This window comes from Protopterus annectens, chromosome 14.part0 (genome assembly GCF_019279795.1).
Source record: "Protopterus annectens isolate FY-2018-M chromosome 14.part0, PAN1.0, whole genome shotgun sequence".
NCBI classification, from domain to species: domain Eukaryota; kingdom Metazoa; phylum Chordata; order Ceratodontiformes; family Protopteridae; genus Protopterus; species Protopterus annectens.
This window is the reverse complement of record NC_056748.1, coordinates 26,420,723-26,438,697: the sequence shown is the minus strand read 5'-3', so window position 1 is coordinate 26,438,697 and position 17,975 is coordinate 26,420,723. Positions and strand designations below refer to the sequence as shown.

Sequence of the window (17,975 nt, the reverse complement as noted above, 5' to 3'; positions counted from 1 at the left end):
TTATTGTCATGAAGCTAGACAAGTTTTATTTTTAATCTTCTTAACTTTGACATTTATGTTTAAGGTTATTTCTGCTTCAATATTTTGGTAACTTGTCTGTGTTTGGTTAATATTCTGATGTCTTTTTTGCAGGTGTAATATAGCAGTGATCCTTTTGACTGACCTGATAACTGACCACAGTGTGAAGGTGGAATGGGATTGTTATTTGCATCTGCTGCTGCATGCAGTTTTCTTGGGTAATACTTTTTGTTTATTTTATTGGTAGTAACTATTATTTTAGATTCTCCTGAACATCCATAACTTGTAGATAAGTCTTTGCACAGCCTACAGTGATTCTGTATTTAGTTAAGATTTGATGATTTTGTGGTGTGTATGTCTAAAACGTGCTATTGCTTTTCTATCTTGGCAGTTACTTTATTGTATTTGAAGTGTGTTTTGATTCAACACTGGGATCCCTCCTCAGTGGGTCAGTGATTTGGTTCATCCTGTTTACCAACTGAAATATGGCACTTATTGAAACTCCTATGGTTGTAAGAATCTAATTCTATGTCTTGCAGTAGCGTCATATGCTTTACTGTTCAAATACACCTAACACTTGAGTCATTTCTTTTCTGCCGCAAGCAGTTTGGAATTCTATTGTGATCCATGTCTGTGAAAAGATCCCTTATGTGATACCTAAACAGAAATTTTCAGTCTGTCCATGCGATAGTCTGGTATTAACCCAAGATCTGTATATAATCTGTATTGCATGGGAAAAGAACATATTTTCAAGCACTGCCAAAGGTGACAACTGTTGAACCCAACCACTTGCATACGTAAGAGTGTAAAAGTTCTAGTCTTCTCACTACCAGGAGGTTGGAATCAGTTGACTGTGCCAGTGTTTTTTTAGAAGTGATAAGTATTACTACACATATAAATCTAGCTCTAAGGCCTTTTGCTTCACAACCTTAATATGTAAATATTTTAGCAGCATGTCCCATTTTCCAGACAGATGACCTCCAGTCCCAGCTTTTGAAACTATTAATCTTGCGAGTTGTGAATTATTTATTGCTTGTCATGCAGTAATCTTAGCACATTTATTTAATTTGGTAACTGTGAGGATCCTCCTTGAAGGGCCAAGATGGGGTTGCACTTTTCCAGTCAGATATTATCACTTCATTTCATCCAACTCCCAAACCCAGGGACACCTGTGTATTAGGCCATTGCATGTTGTTATCCAGTGTGTCATTTGCATATGGATCTTCACTTTTAACAGTTTTTTCCAGAGTAGACAGATCACTTAACCTCACATCATAACTTTGACTACTGCATGATCTCTCTGGCCCAGTGCAGGTTCCAGAGCCAAAAGCATTTTGCTGCCTTGCTGCTGGACAAACTGGCTAGAGCTTTGGACAGATGTAGCGGAATGGTGTAGTTCTGTGACAGGCTTGGTTTCCGAGTACTCAAGTGTTCGTTTCACTTGTCCATATTCCATCTGTACCAGCTTATACAGGTACTGGAGAAGGCTGACAATCTGCTTGGTTATTGACACTTTAATGCAGAAGATTATGGTTATGTTCTTCAAACAGGCTTTTTCCTGTAATCTGGGGTTTGGTTCCCTCATTCTCCATTTTCCATTACTGTGTGACTCTGAGTAAGGCACTTAGCCGGACAGTGCTCCTGGACCACCCCTTAAAAGAAGTGCATTTGTGTACTTGGTGTACATATTTAACAAAATAAATTCCACAAGATTTTGTCCTCTTCCTCTGCCTGATCAGTCCATGTAAGAAGAGCTGTTATGATAATTCCAGACTCCGCTTTTTAGAAGGGACGTGTGTGTGTGTGTGTGTGTGTGTGTGTGTGTGTGTGTGTGTGTGTGTGTGTGTGTGTATATATATAGATATATATAGATATATATAGATATAGATATGTATGTATGTATATATATATATATATATATATATATATATATGTGTGTGTGTGTGTGTGTGTATATATATGCTGTCTCTGTGCAGAATGAAGGACCAGAGTTTCTGCCCCTTGCTGCTCTTGGCCCTGAAGGGGTTGCACAATTTTCATTCTCATTCTGGGCCTGAGAAGCTTCAGCTTCAACTCTACTGTTATGTCATTCGTGTTCTTCTGAATGGTTAACCTGGAAGGAATCATGCTGTTGCTTCCATATGAAAGGAGTGAGGGATTAGATGATGGTGCAAGATTTGATGGGTGCTTTTTGGCACATAATAAAGTTCTTGGACAAACAGCTGCCTTCTTGTCCTCTGCTCATTGGGTCAAATGAATGTATTGTATGGTATTAAAACAGGCAGTGTGCAGGAGGTCATATTTGCTGTGCAGGGAAGCGGTGCTTGTCAGACATTTGGCCTGTAGACAAGGGAATCCTTTCAGTGGTTCAGATTTCATTGAAGTGGACAAGGTTGCGTATGGTTTTACTTTGCTCTCCACTCCTTTCCTTGGACTCATGATTCAAATGACTGTATCTGGATAAGTTATTCCAGAAGTGGGGCACTTCACTGAGGCTCCTCATTGTCATTTCAAGGATACCATCGTAAAATCACTCTGCAGATGAACTGTCTTTCATTCATCTCCAGCACACCACTTTGGAAAATGAAGTCCATTCGTGCTGTTGCCTAGTGCAACAGCACAAGGTGGAAGTACTGGTAGATGACTTTTCCCTGTCTTGGTATGGAAGCTTTCTACACTTCTTCCCACTGATTCTCTGTGTATTATCACAGATTTCAGACAAAAAAGATCAGAAATAATTCTCATCTCTCTATTGTAGACAGGGAGGTTAGAGTTTCAGGCCCACATCACACCTGAGCTCATTTAGTAGATTGGGCATTGAAGAAGAGAATGAGAATAAGTGGAAGGCACTGGCTTTACATCCTGATGGTGTAAGAAGCCAAACCATTTTGCTACACTACAGCTGTTGGAAGTAAGTGGTCCTGCATGCTGCAAATCTTGAAATGTGCACTTGTTCCATGCCAAGCCATGTACATAAATAGACTTCATGGCACATATTTACTTTTGCATCTGTGGGCATGCAAGTAGTTGCATAGAAGTGGGTCCTATACACCGAAACCCTGGATAGCTGCTTAGATGATGATCTCATGCATCTTGTAATTGTTCCATTGGAAGATGAATGGGTACAGTTCACTGCTTAAGTGCTGATAGTAGACGGCTAGCAGGGACGAAGTGACTGAAGAAAAGCTGTTTCAGTACCCAAGGACATAATGATAAAGAAAGCACTACTGACCCTCACCAAGGATGTCCCCCATTGCTTGGGGGGACATATGAGGCACCCTCTTAGAAAGCATGGCGGCTGATATAAACACCCTCATTCTGCTGTACTTGCAGTGAATGATCTCTCAAGGTTGTTAAAGCTTCCAGAAACTTTCAAGTGGTAGGCTTATGCTATCAATTGGAAAAGGTTGCCCTTGTTGATCACATGCTTCAAGAATGCCTCTGTTACAAACATTGTGTGTTGGCCACTTGGTCATCAGTATGCACACCTTCACAGACCATTATTGCTTTGACCATGACTCAGTGAGTTGGGCTATTTTGAAAAGTAATTTCTCCAAGATTTGAATATCTGAGCTCTGGCTATGTGATCCTTTGGCTGTTTCCACTCTTATGGTACTGCTTGGTATTCATGCCAACCTAAGATTCTGCAAGGGAGGGGATCTTTGTAGTTTACTATATAAAGTATAACCTTGATGTATCATTTGATTTGTTTTGGCATGCCTCATTGGCATTTCATAGCTTTTTACTAAGTTTATGGCTGTGATGACCATGGAGAATCTTCGCCACTTCACCCATTGCTGGTGAGAGAGACTAGCAGTGTTTCCCATTAAGTAGATTTCCCCAGTACATTCTGTAATATATTTGTGATAACCCATCCAGACTAGGTTTAGTGTGCCAGGGGATGTTTTTTGCTTGATATGTACCTGTTCCTGTTCCAGAAATGGGAGGGATACATTGAAATAAGGTATCTGTTTCACCCACCTGGTGGTGTTGCTGTGTCAGTAAACTACTTGTAAGGTTTATGTTTGTAGAACTGGTGCCTACTTTACCAGCAGAGATCATCCCTAGTAAGTATGTATGACACTGAGAAGAGGAATAAGGCTTTTAGTCTGAGTAACTAAGGGTATTGAGACCTGAGATCTTTTTGTTGAGCAAACATTTAGACCTCTGAAGTTTGTTTATATGCTTTGCAAGGCACAAGCCAAATGGGGCATTATATTAAGTGATGGGCCTAATAAGGGAGGAGTAAAGTGAGAAAGTAGCAATATGGTACCTTGAGGAGGTGCCCCAAACAGCATGCAAGGTAAAAAAAAAAAAAGATGATCTCACCAAAAACAGAGACATTGAGGCGGTGTATCAGCACATGTTCCAAAGTCCCCGATGATTCTTGCATCTAAGTGGAATGTTTATGTGGTATGTAGTAGCGATGCTACATTTACAAAAGGAAACTATGTTCCATTTCTTGACATTGAGAGTAAGCCCATGGTAAACGCACAAAGCATTTGTTTGGTTCAGCCCTTGATGGATAGTTTGGACATCAGTACATGATTTGTTAACTGTGCATTCATTTTGCAGTCATCAACAGACTTGATTAGGCATAGTTTCTCTCAACTTTCATGTCAGAAAAGTTTATACCAAAGGCCAGTGGACCTCAGGCCAGTGCTCTGTGGGACACTGCTGGTGATATTTTTCTTTCTAGAGCAAATATCCTCCAACATTTGCAGTATGGATTCTTCAAATAGCCAAGTACTTTTACAGTGAACTATTCATGGGCTAATGTACAGTTGGCAGAGATTTCTAGTAATCTTATCTTGGGGGTTACTGTTGAAGGCTTTGGTAAGGGCAGAGTAGGAAGTGTAGGTCTCTGGCCTCAGCAACTTTTTTAAAAAATCAAATGAAATGGAGACCCCATTACTTGCCTTTTACAAAGCAGAAATGAGATGAGGAAATGTATTTTTCAGATTTTATATGTACGATGAAGGACCTCTTACATTGGGAAGTGAAAGATACCTCTGAAGCACAAGAGAGGAACCATGAGTTCCTTCAGGAAGATACCCCTAAACCTCTTGCCATTTCTCCTGTCATTGGTACTGCAAAGGACACTTTCAGTGTGGCATGTTCTTCTCCAGTCAGTCAGCCTCCTGCGCAAAAAAGCCTGGTAGGCTTTACAAAGTACCTTAATCCCATAAATTGCCAGAGCCAAGGACACTAGTTCCACACCATTAACTGCCAGCCACCCTGTTTTATTAGACAAGGTTAGGAAGGGCTTTTGATAATTATGGGGAAAAAGTCTATATGTCTTATACTCTCTCTTTTAGAGCATTCAGTTGCCAGACCCAATATGGCTAAGTATCTGGCAGCATTTGCAGATGTAAGACTGTTGCCGATTTACCTTCCTCTGAGGTAACATTCTAATTACTCAGCAGTATTTCTTCCACCTCTGAAATCAAGCATTTCTTAAAGTGCTCATATGATGCAACTGATTCACTACCCTGAGCAGTTGCCACAGGTCCAGTGATGTTGCAGATATGCTTGGCTTAGAGCATAAAATGTTCCTGAAGATGTAAAGACCCAGATACTTTGTGCTTCCTTAGGCATAAAAGTTATCCTATGTTGTCTTTTCTGTCCATCTCAACTGTTGGGTGAATCTGATCTGACTGCATCTGAAGCCTGCAATTTTCAAACTCTTGGATCCAAGGCTCAGGCTTCTCTCCTGTACCCATAATTACCCTCTACCCTTATAATTCCTTAGATCTTGTTTGCTACTTGAAGGGCTCATCACTTTGACACTTTGCCTTTTTTGAGATAAGTGATTTCTTATCTCTTTTTTTTTTTCTAGCCACAGAGAGCTTTCCCCATGATAGGATTTTATTAGTAGTTTCTATGCTTAGTTTCAGCATAGTTTTCTAGTATTTTGCAGTTGGCATTTTTACTGCCTATCTGTTTTTCCCCTAATTAAACAAACACCTTGGTGTTAGATATTTTCTCGTAGCTGTTTCACACTAGTGGTTCCTTTTCAAAGTTGTACTGTTTTTTAGATGCTTACTGCTGTTTCTTTAGAGCTTTAGGAGTTAGTTAGGCTTCTTGTGTTATGCTGGTGTACTTGACTGCTTTCCCAAAAAAGTCCAACAAGGCTTTAGGATTTAAGAAATGCTCTGTATGCAGTCACAACATTTCCCTCAAGATCCACACACTATGTGTATTGCTTGGGGGCATCTCACCTAGATGAAGTCTGACAGCTCTTCACAGCATTTGGGCCTAGGCCTAGTCTTAGTCTGACCATCAAACAAAATTGGTTTTGAAAGGCCTTCTCCCTCTAGTAAGAAGTCTGGGGAAAAATGAATGGAGATAAGATTAAGGATAAGGAGAGGGAAAAAGAGAGCGAGAGAAAGAGATGAAGATAGACATGTGGAGAATGAGACTAGGAAGAGATCTACCAACCCTTTGGATCTGGCCCCAAAGCTTCCCAGGTCTTCAGATCTGGCTCTTGTCTCAGAGTAGGTTTGTATCTGGTCTATACTCCCATCTTTGGTTTTTGAAGCTAGGTTCTCCCTGGAGTCAGTAAATCCTCTGCTCTGATCTCCCTTGCTTTGAGAGGTCCTTCCATAGGTCCTCCAGGCTTCCATAGACAGCTTCCTCATAGAGGTCAGTGTGGGGTCATCAAGGAGCTTGTGTAGAGCATATGTGGACAGGATAATGCTGAAGTTTTTGAGGACCCAAATTCAGATTGGGGGGGGGGGCTGTTTCCTGCAATTTTCTGTTATGGAGTGCTGGAACTTGCTCCACCACCCCTCTTCTGTTTTTTTCCTTCATAGATCTGACCCTTGAATCCAGAGGTCTTGATCAGGGCATTCCCAGTGGGATGCCTTCATGTGGGCCAATAGTATAGTCGTCTTTGACCCAGACACATACTGTCTGTCTCTATCTCTCTCTTACACACACACACACACACACACACACACACACACCAACTCCACTTCAGCATCAGACCTCCAAGGGTCCTTGAACTGAGAGGTCTGCATTAGTGCTCTATGGTCAGGATTGACTCCAAGGTTGTCATTCATAGGTAGGTACTAGGCTATTGGCTCTAGGGCCTATACAAACTTAGCCAAAAATGTACCCTGGCTTTCGCCACCCAAGAAAATTATTTTCCTGTGCCCCTGTCAAGCAGAACCACAGAAGTGATCCTCGGGGTGAATTTCCTATTGCCCATCCAGTCATCAAGATTTTTCTTGAAGAGTGCTAATGAGGAGCTCTGTTTATCCATCCCTTCCTGTTGGTGCATTGGAGATGGATATCTTGGCTATGGTGTCTTCTTTGGACACAAGCTGAATTTAGTCTTGATGGGGGGTTCTTTGTATGGTTCCTCAGATCCCAAAGGGAAACCTTCAGGAATGGTTTCTGAGTCTGTCTTCAAGGCATTTGAAAGAGTTCTCTTTTAGTTCAGAGAAGAGGAATCCCTCCCACGCTTAGATCCCATCTGAAAGTTATGGTTACTCCTCCACTTTCTTCTTTTCCTTCGGAGCAGCCAGCTGTGTTAGACCTCAACAAAACCTGTGACGTGAGTTCTATTTCAGCTTCAGCGTCTTCTCTGGACCCTCTTGCCACTGAAGAACCCTGGAATTTTTCTTGGAAGAGCAGGCACTTGGGACTTCCTCAGAAGTCTTTTATAGAGGATACTGATTTTGAGGAGGGTGAGGTTTCCCAAAATACCCCCTGAAGACGTCTCTTTTCAGAGACATCCTAGAATTACTGTGGCAGTGGAGGGGATGGTCAACAGATGCCTCCTCCCAGGTGGACTTCTTTATATCTTGATGCCTTTGGAGCCAGCCCATCTACATCCTGGGTGGTCCCACAGGCTGATGAGTTTATCAACCTGGTCTTGCAGTGGGCATGGAAGGAGACAGATGTGGGGGTGCCCATACTCCATAAACCTAACAAGACTTTTGTCTTCCTGCTGGTCAGCATCTTCTGGAATAAGGGGCCCGCTGTAGATGGCATTGTTGTGGTAGCAGCTATGAAAATGGAGCTATCAAAGGAGAGCTCCTTTGTCCATCACCCTAACAGAAATTCCAGGGTCTTGGACAGATTTGGAAGGTGGACTTGCACTTCTGTGACATTTGTATTATGTGCACTGAGCTACTTAGCTCATGTAAAGCGATTTCAGAGAGACTTTACCAAGCAACTGTCCAAATCCCTGTCAGGAAACTTTGACTGCCCAGTCTGTTGACTGTTTTATTCAAAGTTGGCTACCCTCCAGTTCAACTCCAACATGTCAATATGCCTGTTATCTAATGCAGCAGATGATATTTGAGTGGTGGGTACTGGCATTGCTATACAAAAATGTGACTAGATGTGTTGATGCAATTGTATGAAGAATGTACACTTCCTTTTTAAATGCCCCTTTTAATGGGTCTACCCTGTTTGGACCCAAAGTGAAGGTCACTGTTAATAGAAGTGAACAAGATGGCAAAACGAGGTTCTGTTTCTCCACCCCTCAAAGGACCTTCTTCCAGAACTAAAAGGGTGATAATAAGAGGCTATGGTTTCATAAATGTCGGGGCTTAGCACAATACACTCCAGAGACAGACCCCACCCCCAGTGGTGGGGTGGAAGGTGTTACAGTAACAATGGATATCACCGTTGTGGTAGAGGTGCTGTGCAGAACTAGGGGTTTTGAGACCCTTTTAATAACGAGCCTTTTCATCACACTCAAAGGATTTCCCAACTGCTGCATTCTCGATTCACAGTCTAACCTGGCTAGCCATCACTCAAGATTCTTGGGTACAGAGAGTAGTAACCTGAGGTTGTCATTCCCTTTGTTTAGCATCCTCCGAAATTTAAAATAAAATCTTCCATCCCCCGAGATGAGAGCAGCATCTCAAGAAAGTATAAAGCTCCTAATAAATCAAGTCCATCCAGGAGGTCCCACCAGACTAGCAAGAATCCAGGGTCTACTGAAGGTTTTTTTTTTTTTTGGTTCTGAAAAAAAAAACTGGGACCTCAGGCTCATTCTTGACCTCACCACCTAAACCAGTTTGTAAATCAGACAAAATTCCAGATGGTCACATTCCACTACATAGTGCCCCTTCTGAGGAAGGGTGACTGGATGTGCTCAGTGGACCTGCAGGAAACCTATTATTGCATAAAGATAGCCAGGAGGCTCTTTTCATCCCTGGTTTGGCACTTATGTCTCTAAGGGACAAAGGCAGCCTGTAAATGTTTCACCCCAAGCCCCTGCTTACCCATAGAAAGGGTACCAGAACATGTCAGAGGTTTTGGATGCATGGCTAGCCTTAAAAAGGTCCTTGTGGTCGTTAGCCTAGTGAACACCTATGAACCTTTGCTTTCATCTGGAAGCCAGTCATTTTGAGTTAAGGGCACTGCCCTTCAGTCTCACCACAGCTTTCCAGGTCTTCACCAAATGTATGTCAGTGGTTTCAGTGCACCTCAGACTGCAGGGGTATAGGGTGATGTCCTTCTATTCAATAATGCAGTATTCTTTACATAAGGGAAGTCCTCTGTCCAAGCAACCCGACGTCCGGCCAGCATACAACAGCTTTTAGCTGCTGCAGGTACATGGGACGTTGCATGTATGTGCTGGCAATATCAACCATAAGAGGATGTCGGCACGTACAATCCTCAGAACTTTTCTGTATCCATTCGGAAAGCTTGACTTGTGCGTCGGTCTGCTGCCTGATTCCGTTGGTTGCTGCTAGCTTTCAGATAAGTGCCCCATTGGGGATTTATTTCTTTGCTACTGCCACCTTTGTTTAGTTCATGACATCCAGGAAGGGCAAGTATAGGTGGGGAAAGCAAATTCCACACAAGAGCAGCCATGATCGTTGTCTTTTCTGACTAGGCCCCAGCCACGACCACCATTCTTGTTCCATTTGTTAGGTCTTTGTCTCAAAAACATTATGAAGCTGACTTTCGGCTTTGAATCTTTACTTAGAGAATAAATGACTTAAAAGATTAGCTAAAGACATTATGGAGTGTCCCGTGGGTCCTTTGGCTGAGCCGATTTTGAAGAGTAAAGTCAGTAAACCTAGGCCTGAATCCTCTTCGGCTGTGCCTCTATCCACCGACATGTCCCTTTAGGTTATTGAAGACCCAGAGTTACATTCAGAGGTTGGGTCCGGTTCATCAGTGGGTACCTCATCAGAAGCTGTTAAAGGATCCAACCTTGGCATGTCCTCAGAGACAGTGCAGACACCCATTTTGCATGGACAAGGGGAACCACGGCTTTATTGTGCTTTAAGGTCCCAGGGAAATGCCTCTTAATTCAACTAGGGAACAGATTGCCAAGTCGGGCACAGAAGCCAGGCCTGTTGGGTTCTTCCTCAACTCATCATGCAGAAATGCATGTTAAGAAAACACAGAAAACCAAACATTCTCAGGCCCCCTTCCTCTCCACAGTCGGACTGGGATACATTTTCTTAGGGACTGATTAAGGCTTTGATGGCTCTAAAGCCTTCAACTGCTTTTTCTGTTCCTTCGTTCACATCCTCTCCTGTTAAAAGGGTTAGGGAGCAAAAATTATCTGATGATGATTCTTCCTCTGATGAGGATTTCTTTGCATACTCAACACAAATTACTTCCCCTTTAGAATATGCTTGTCCAGAGGAGGAGTCCAATGGGGCAAATTCCCCACTGGAAGAGATTTCTTTTGGGGAGACCATTAACAAAATGAGAGATTTTTTTTTTTTAAATGGGACTGCCTACAGATCCAGGAAGAGCAAAAAAGGTATGACCTTTTACAGTTGGAAACTCCTCCTTCTGCTATGCCTTCTGTTTCGCTAGTATTTTTGGACACTTTTTCATCTACTTCTAAGACCCCTGATTCACAGGATCCTGCTCCTGAAATGCCAGGCAGGTGTTCTACAAGGTGCCTGATGACTGCAAATTCCTGTATAAGTGTCCTTCAGCTGATCCAGCTTTAGTATCCATTGCTTCAGACAGGTCCTGTAGGTTGTCACCTTCTTCAAAGCTTCTTCCTTCAGATAAGTAGAGTAAAATTATGGAACGACTTGGTAAGAAAGTTTATACTACTTCCACTTTGACTATTAGAGCTATAAACTATCAACAAATGTCCAGGTATTCATTGTCCCTATATTCACAGGCCTCTCAAGCTATTTCACAGCTTCCAGACTCTGACTTAAAAAAATCAGGATGTTCATCGTGTTACCCTGCTGCAGTCATCACACTTGGGTTATCCTGCCGTCAGGCGGTCCCGCAGTCAGCCCGAATTCCAAAGTCTTGGTCCGGCATCGGTTGCTGTCACTTCTTCCCTGATGTCAGAGCGCCAGGGGTATATCAGAGGCATCCGACCCCATTTTCTTCAGTCTTTCTTGCCACACGGTGTCCGAAGCAGAAGCAGTTCGCAGGTGCCGGTCGGCCGACACCTGAGATTTTCTAATCGAGTTTCAGTCCGAAGTCTTCAAAGCTAAATACCCCGTTGGGGAACCTTTTCTTGCCTCAGTCCGATGTCAGAAAAAGTTAACAATTGCATTTCTTGTGGGAAGCAAATACCTCGTAAGGACTTTCATTCTTTTTGTATACCTTGCCTAGTCCCAGACCATGACTTCACTAGTTGTCGGTTTTGTGCTAGGTTCAATAAGCGAACTATTAAGCGACGCTTTGATTTCGCACGACACTACTTCGGTAGTAAATTTAATTACACTATGCCATTGGAGCAAACGACTACCGGCGTGCATAAAAAAAACGTAAAGATAAAGAAAGGCAGCCTAGATCCAAGCCAGACTCCGAGGCCTCAGCTGGGCCGGTCGCCGGTTCTCCGGTTTTCAGTGAGGCGTCTACGCAGCCCCTGGCTACCGCTGAATTGGATCCCCAGACCGCTTCGTCCTCTCCAACAGAAAGTTCTAGACTGACGCAGCCATTTTCTTTAGGCCCTACCGACGGCATTGCAGTAGGAGAAGCCGGTGCTGTAGAAACACCTTCGGTTTCTGAAGGTGTCTTCAGACCGACTACTCTCATCATAAAATCTTATGCTAAGATTAAGACTCCTCTAAAACCAAAAAATACTACTCTTCAGTCTCCAGGTCAAGGCCCTATGCCTAAGAAACAGATGCTTAAAATGGCTGAAGATTTAATTTCTTTGATCAGGGGTTCCCAACCCCCCCCCCCCCGACAAAAGGCCTAGACAAGAGGAGGATTATGCCTCCTCTGATCAAGTGTCTGTTTCCTCAGGCTCCTCTGAGGAACAGGATTACTCCTTTCCACCTTATGAAGATTCTGATGCTGAAGACTCCATTCCCTCAGCTTCTCCCCCTCAGCTTCTCCCCCTGAAGATTATTCCTTTGGGGAAACCTTACATACCATGAGGGAACATTTCCACTGGGAAGGTCAGGACTACTCCGACTCAAAGAAAAGGCTCCGAGAGTTTCTTTTACTCCCCCAGCACAGACCCCTTGCTATCCCCCCAGTTTTGGACATTGTGGATGATGTTTTCTTAGAATCTAGTGTAAATCCAGATTCTCTGCCTCCTGCTCCAGCCAAACCAGATAGATACTATAGAGTGCCTGACTCTCACAAATTCCTATACAAAAGTCCTGTTGCTGATCCAGAGACAATCTCCCAGGGTCCCAAGGGGGCTAAGGCTTCTATGGCTAAAAATCCTGTACCCTCTGAAAGGTACTCCAGAGCACTAGATAGGTGAGGGAAGAAGGTTTACACCTCAGCTACTCTAGCTATGAGAGCACTAAATTGTCAATTTCACATGCTTAAATACCAGCAATTCCTAATGTCTCAAATAAAACAAAAGATGGGTACGCACCCTCAACAGTCTGAATTCAAGGAAATGCAGGATCTGTTGCATGCAGCTGAACAGGTGGGAAAACATACTTTACAATGTGGTTTTGATGCCTTGGAAGCTTCCTCTAGAGCAGCTGTTACTGGGTCTGTTATACGTAGGCATGCTTGGTTAACGGAACAATCTCTGCCTGGTCATGTTAAAGCAAAGTTACTAGATGCACCCTTACAGCAGGATGTCTTATTTGGGGTTAAAGCAGAGGAGGTTTTAAAGAAAATGGAGGATAAGGCAAAATCAATGCAGACGGTCAAAGATTTCTTACAAGTACAGCCCCCACTCTTCAGCAGAAATTGGCCAACAAAAAATTGGTCCTTTCCAGCTTCTGACAGACCACAGAGGGGTAAATACAGGCGCCCAAGGGCCAGAGGACAAGCACAAATCCCTTACAAACCCCGCCAATGGGGCACTGCAACACAGAAGGGAGGAGAAGACAGGCCACAAACTACTAGAAGGCAAGCACAATGACTCTCTTGGCAGCTCCCTTGGGAGGAAAATTAGCACTTTTTGCAGACAACTGGCGCATTGTCACAAAGGACAAATGGGTCCTAGACATTATCTCACAAGGATACAGATTCCATTTCCACACCTTGCCAAGGATAAAAGGAATGCCAAACCTGCCACAAAATCAATGGGCAGAGGCACAAAAACAAATTACAACTCTCATGGACAAGAGAGCCATTCAACTGGTACCTACACAGGAGCAAGGCCAAGGATTTTACTCAAGGCTCTTTCTAGTCCCTAGAAAGGACAATGCTTGGAGACCCATTCTGGACCTTTCAATTTTAAACACCTTCTTGCAAGTACCCAAATTCAAGATGCTAACACTACAGCAGCTTCTTCCCATGTTGGGAGAGAAAGCTTGGCTAGTAACGTTGGACCTCAAGGAGGCATACCTGCATGTCCCTGTCAGAGTTGCAGAAGATACCTCCGTTTCATTGCAGGTTCAACCCATTACCAATTCTCTGCATTACCCCTTGGCTTATCTACTGCGCCCAGGGTCTTCACAAAATGCCTGGCACCAGTAATTGCATACTGCAGACAAAGAGGAATTCAAATATACCCATACCTGGACAACCGCCTCATCCAAGCAGAAAGCAAGGACATTCTCTTACAACACCTGGCTTTTGTAAAACATCTTCTAAGTTGTCTAGGGTACACAGTAAACTAAAAGAAATCAAAACTAGTGTCCTCACAAAATATGGCATTCCTGGGTGCCAGCTTGAATACAATGGCCCAGATGGCTTATCTGACGCCAGACAAACAACTACAATTAACTCAATACTTCAGAGCAATGGCAACAAAGACCCAACTCCCTGCAAGAAAAATTCTGCAGGCCTTGGGCTTCATGGCATCTTGCATATTACTAATACCATTTGCAAAACTGCATATGAGGAAATTACAGTGGTACCTAAAAAGCGTATGGACTCAACACAGCCACAGCTTGGAAACAATGATACCTCTCATTCCCTGCCTTCAGCAGGAGTTCCTATGGTGGTCACAGGCATGTCACCTCAACAAGGGTCAGCCTTTCACCTTACCCCCAGCCAGGCAAACTATGACAACAGATGCATCGGACTATGCCTGGGGGGCACGCATGGCAGGACGGGTGCATTCAAGTCATGTGGACTGCAGATCAAAGGAATCTGCACGCACATCAATCAAAAAGAAATGCTAGCTGTGCAAAATGCTCTGACAGCCTTCAAGGACCTCTTACATCCAGGACAGCTTATCATAAGAACAGACAGCACCACAGTAATGTGGTACATAAACAAGCAAGGGGGTACACACTCCTACCCTCTATGTAGGCAAGCAATGACCTTGTGGAACACAGCACTGGCTTACCAAGTTCAATTACAAGCTCAATTCCTGCCAGGAAAAAAGAACACATTGGTAGATGACCTAAGCAGAAACATCATGGATCCCCACGAGTGGAAACTGGAACCACAAGTATTTGCAATGATAACTCAAAAATGGGGGCTCCCAGACATAGACCTATTTGCCAGCCCCCAAAACTATCAACTAACAAAATTTTGCACAAGGACTTTTCACCATCAAGCTTGGAAAGTGGACGCACTCATTCAGTTGGAAAATGCTGACAGTATATGCCTTTCCTCCATTACCCCTTCTCACAAAGGTGTTGCTGAAAGGCAGGATGGAGAGACCCCGAGTGATACTTATTGTCCCAGACTGGGCACGCCAGAACTGGTACCCACTATTAAGGAATATGGCCCAGGGCCCACCATGGATTCTACCACAAATCACCCATCTGCTCACACAGCAAGATAATCAGATTCTACACAGCCATCTCAAAACCTTAAACTTGGCTGCATGGCAAATCACCTAAGCAACCAGCCAGCTCCTCTCTCACAAGCTGTTATGGATGTTATTCTGGAGGCCAGGAAGCCCAGCACCAGGAAAGCCTACTCAGACAAATGGAAAAGGTTTTGCGCCTGGAACCAAGCTAAAGGCCAAAATACACTTCAGCCTGACCTACCTCAGATTTTGCAATATTTAACTGAGATGCTACACAAAGGGCTTTCTTTCTCATTTATTAAAATCCACGCCTCAGCTATTTCAGCTCACTACAACACGGATCCTCCCTTATTTTCACATCCACTCCTAAGGCAGTTTCTCAGAGGGGCCAAAAACATTAGGCCTTCCAAGAGAGCACCAACACCTACTTGGGACCTCAACTTTGTTCTGGAAAAACTTACGATGCCTCCTTTTGAACTAGCTTTCTCAGCTGACTTAAAGTTTATATCATGGAAGACTGCCCTGCTGCTAGCAATTACTTCAGCGAGAAGAGTTTCAGAGCTTCAGGCACTAATGGCAGTAGAGCCTTTCCTCATTTTTCATCAAGACAGAGTTTCTCTACGAACTAACCCCTCCTTTATGCCTAAGGTGGTATCCAGTGTGGCTCTAAATCAAACCATCCATTTACCCACCTTCTTTCCAAATCCACAGAACAAAGGAGAAAGACTCCTACATTCCTTGGACGTTCACAGGCAGCTACGTTACTACTTGGATAAAACTAAGATTTTCAGAAAATCTGACCAACTTTTTGTATCTTATGCTACAGCATCACAAGGAAAGGCTATCTCAAAACAGACCATTTCCAAATGGATAGGACATTGCATACGTTTTTGCTACACCCACCATGGAAAACCAGTTCCTGCTAGCATAAGGCCCCACTCTACCAGGGCAGCATCTACATCTACAGCCTACCTCAGGGGGGTGCCAACCAAGGATATTCTGGAAGCTGCAACTTTGAGTTCAGTACACACCTTCACCAGACATTACCACTTACCACTTTATAAAACTAGAGCTGGCTTCGCCACTGCAGTTTTGCAGGGTCTTCTAGCCTCCTCTAACCCTGTTTGACTCCACCACCCATCCTTAGCTTTGGGATTCTACCCATTTGTGATGACTGCAGCAGGGTAACACGATGAACATAGTACAGTTTTGTACCTACCATAAATGTAGATGTTCGAGTGTATACCCTGCTGCAGTCCAGGTTACCCTCCCTCCATCCCCTCTGAACTAGCTGAACTTATCTCTACCACTCTATCCTATACTACCTATGTGGTGTATTTGCTTGTGCCTAAGGTTTCATTTAGCTATATATATATATATATTTATTTATTTATTTTGCCTACCTATTAGGGGCACCTGACATCTGGGGCAAGAAAAACTGAAGAAGATGGCGTCGGAGGCCTCTGATATACCCCTGGCACTCTGACGTCAGGGAAGAAGCGACAGCACCTGACATCTGACCAAGACTTTGGAATTCGGGCTGACTGCGGGACCGCCTGACGGCAGGATAACCCAAGTGTGATGAGTGCAGCAGGGTATACACTCGAACATCTACATTTATGGTAGGTATAAAACTGTACTTTACTCACTTGTCAAGAAGCTGGTAATAGAGACAGACACACTATTAAATGCAGTTATGATGCAGTTGAAGCATCCTGTAGAGTAGCTGCTTCTGGCTCTGTCCTAAGAAGGTGCTCTTGGTTAAGGTTACAACCTTTGCCAAATGACATAAAAGCAGAATTGATGAATGCACCTCTAGATAACTCTGCTCTTTTTCGTTCTGCAGCAGCAGAATTATTTAAGTCATTAAAGAAGGGAAGGGAACTTCAAGATTTGAAGCACCTTTTTTGTTTCTCTTGTTCCAAAATTCTCCAGAAATTTTCCTACTAAGACTTCCTTTGTTAGGAGACAGATGTGCCCGTCTTCCTCCAGCTCTAAAAAGACTGCAGGTAGACCTCCACAGGCTAAGACTACTGGTTCTGGCCCTTCATCCCAGCAACCCTTTCCAGCCAGGCCCAAGTACTCTGACTACTAACCTCTTCCAAGTTTTACTCCTCTATCTCTTCATCTATCCCTTTCTTTTCCAGCTTGGGCAAGTAACACTCAGGATTCTTGGGATCTTTCTGTTACTCAACAAGGATATTTCATGACTTGGAAAAGTCTTCCTCCTTTCATGGGTGTTCCACAGCCCCCAACAAACCAGTTGACTTTGTTTTCACTGGTTCTAAAGGAATTACTTTCTCAAGGCACTGTTTATCATGTGCCAATGGGCCAAAGAGGCAGGGGGTTTTACTGAATAATGTTTGTCCCCAGAAAGGATGGTCCTTGGAGACCAACTCTGGACCTATCCCATTTAAACACTTTTGCCACTTAAACATTTTCCTAAAAGTACCTACTTTCCACATGCTGTCTTTACAGACTTGTCCTTTGATTCCTCCTTAGTCTTACCTGGCTTCTCTAGACAGCAAAGATGCCTACCTTCACATACGTATCCACCTTCTTTGCAGGAAATTTTTGCATTTCTCTCTGGCTTCTTTGGACTTTCAGTTGTCTGCCTTGCTTTTTGAATTTTCAACTGCTCCAAGGGTATTCACAAAGCGCTTGGCCCCTGTGATTTCCTTTCATCAGGGTTAAGGGAATTCAGGTATACCCATACCCGAACAATCTACTTTTTATGGCTCCTCAGTCATAACAGTTGATTCAAAATCTGCAGTTTGCCATTTCCATCCTGCAAAGTCTGGGGTTCACCGTAAATTTCAAAAAAATAGTTTTCTTTCCCTGTAGCAAGATCACTTCTTACTTGGGTGCAGGT

At 43.5% G+C, this 17,975-nt stretch overlaps 1 protein-coding gene across 1 annotated transcript in view; it reads left to right on the top strand.

Annotated features, from left to right (window-relative positions):
* The window catches only part of FRYL (FRY like transcription coactivator), a 3,917,685-nt gene that overhangs the window by 2,537,595 nt on the left and 1,362,115 nt on the right, over nucleotides 1–17,975 (top strand). The window contains exon 38 of the mRNA XM_044055727.1: nucleotides 133–236. Coding sequence (XP_043911662.1) covers nucleotides 133–236 — 104 coding nt within the window. The remainder of the gene's footprint in view (nucleotides 1–132; nucleotides 237–17,975) is intronic.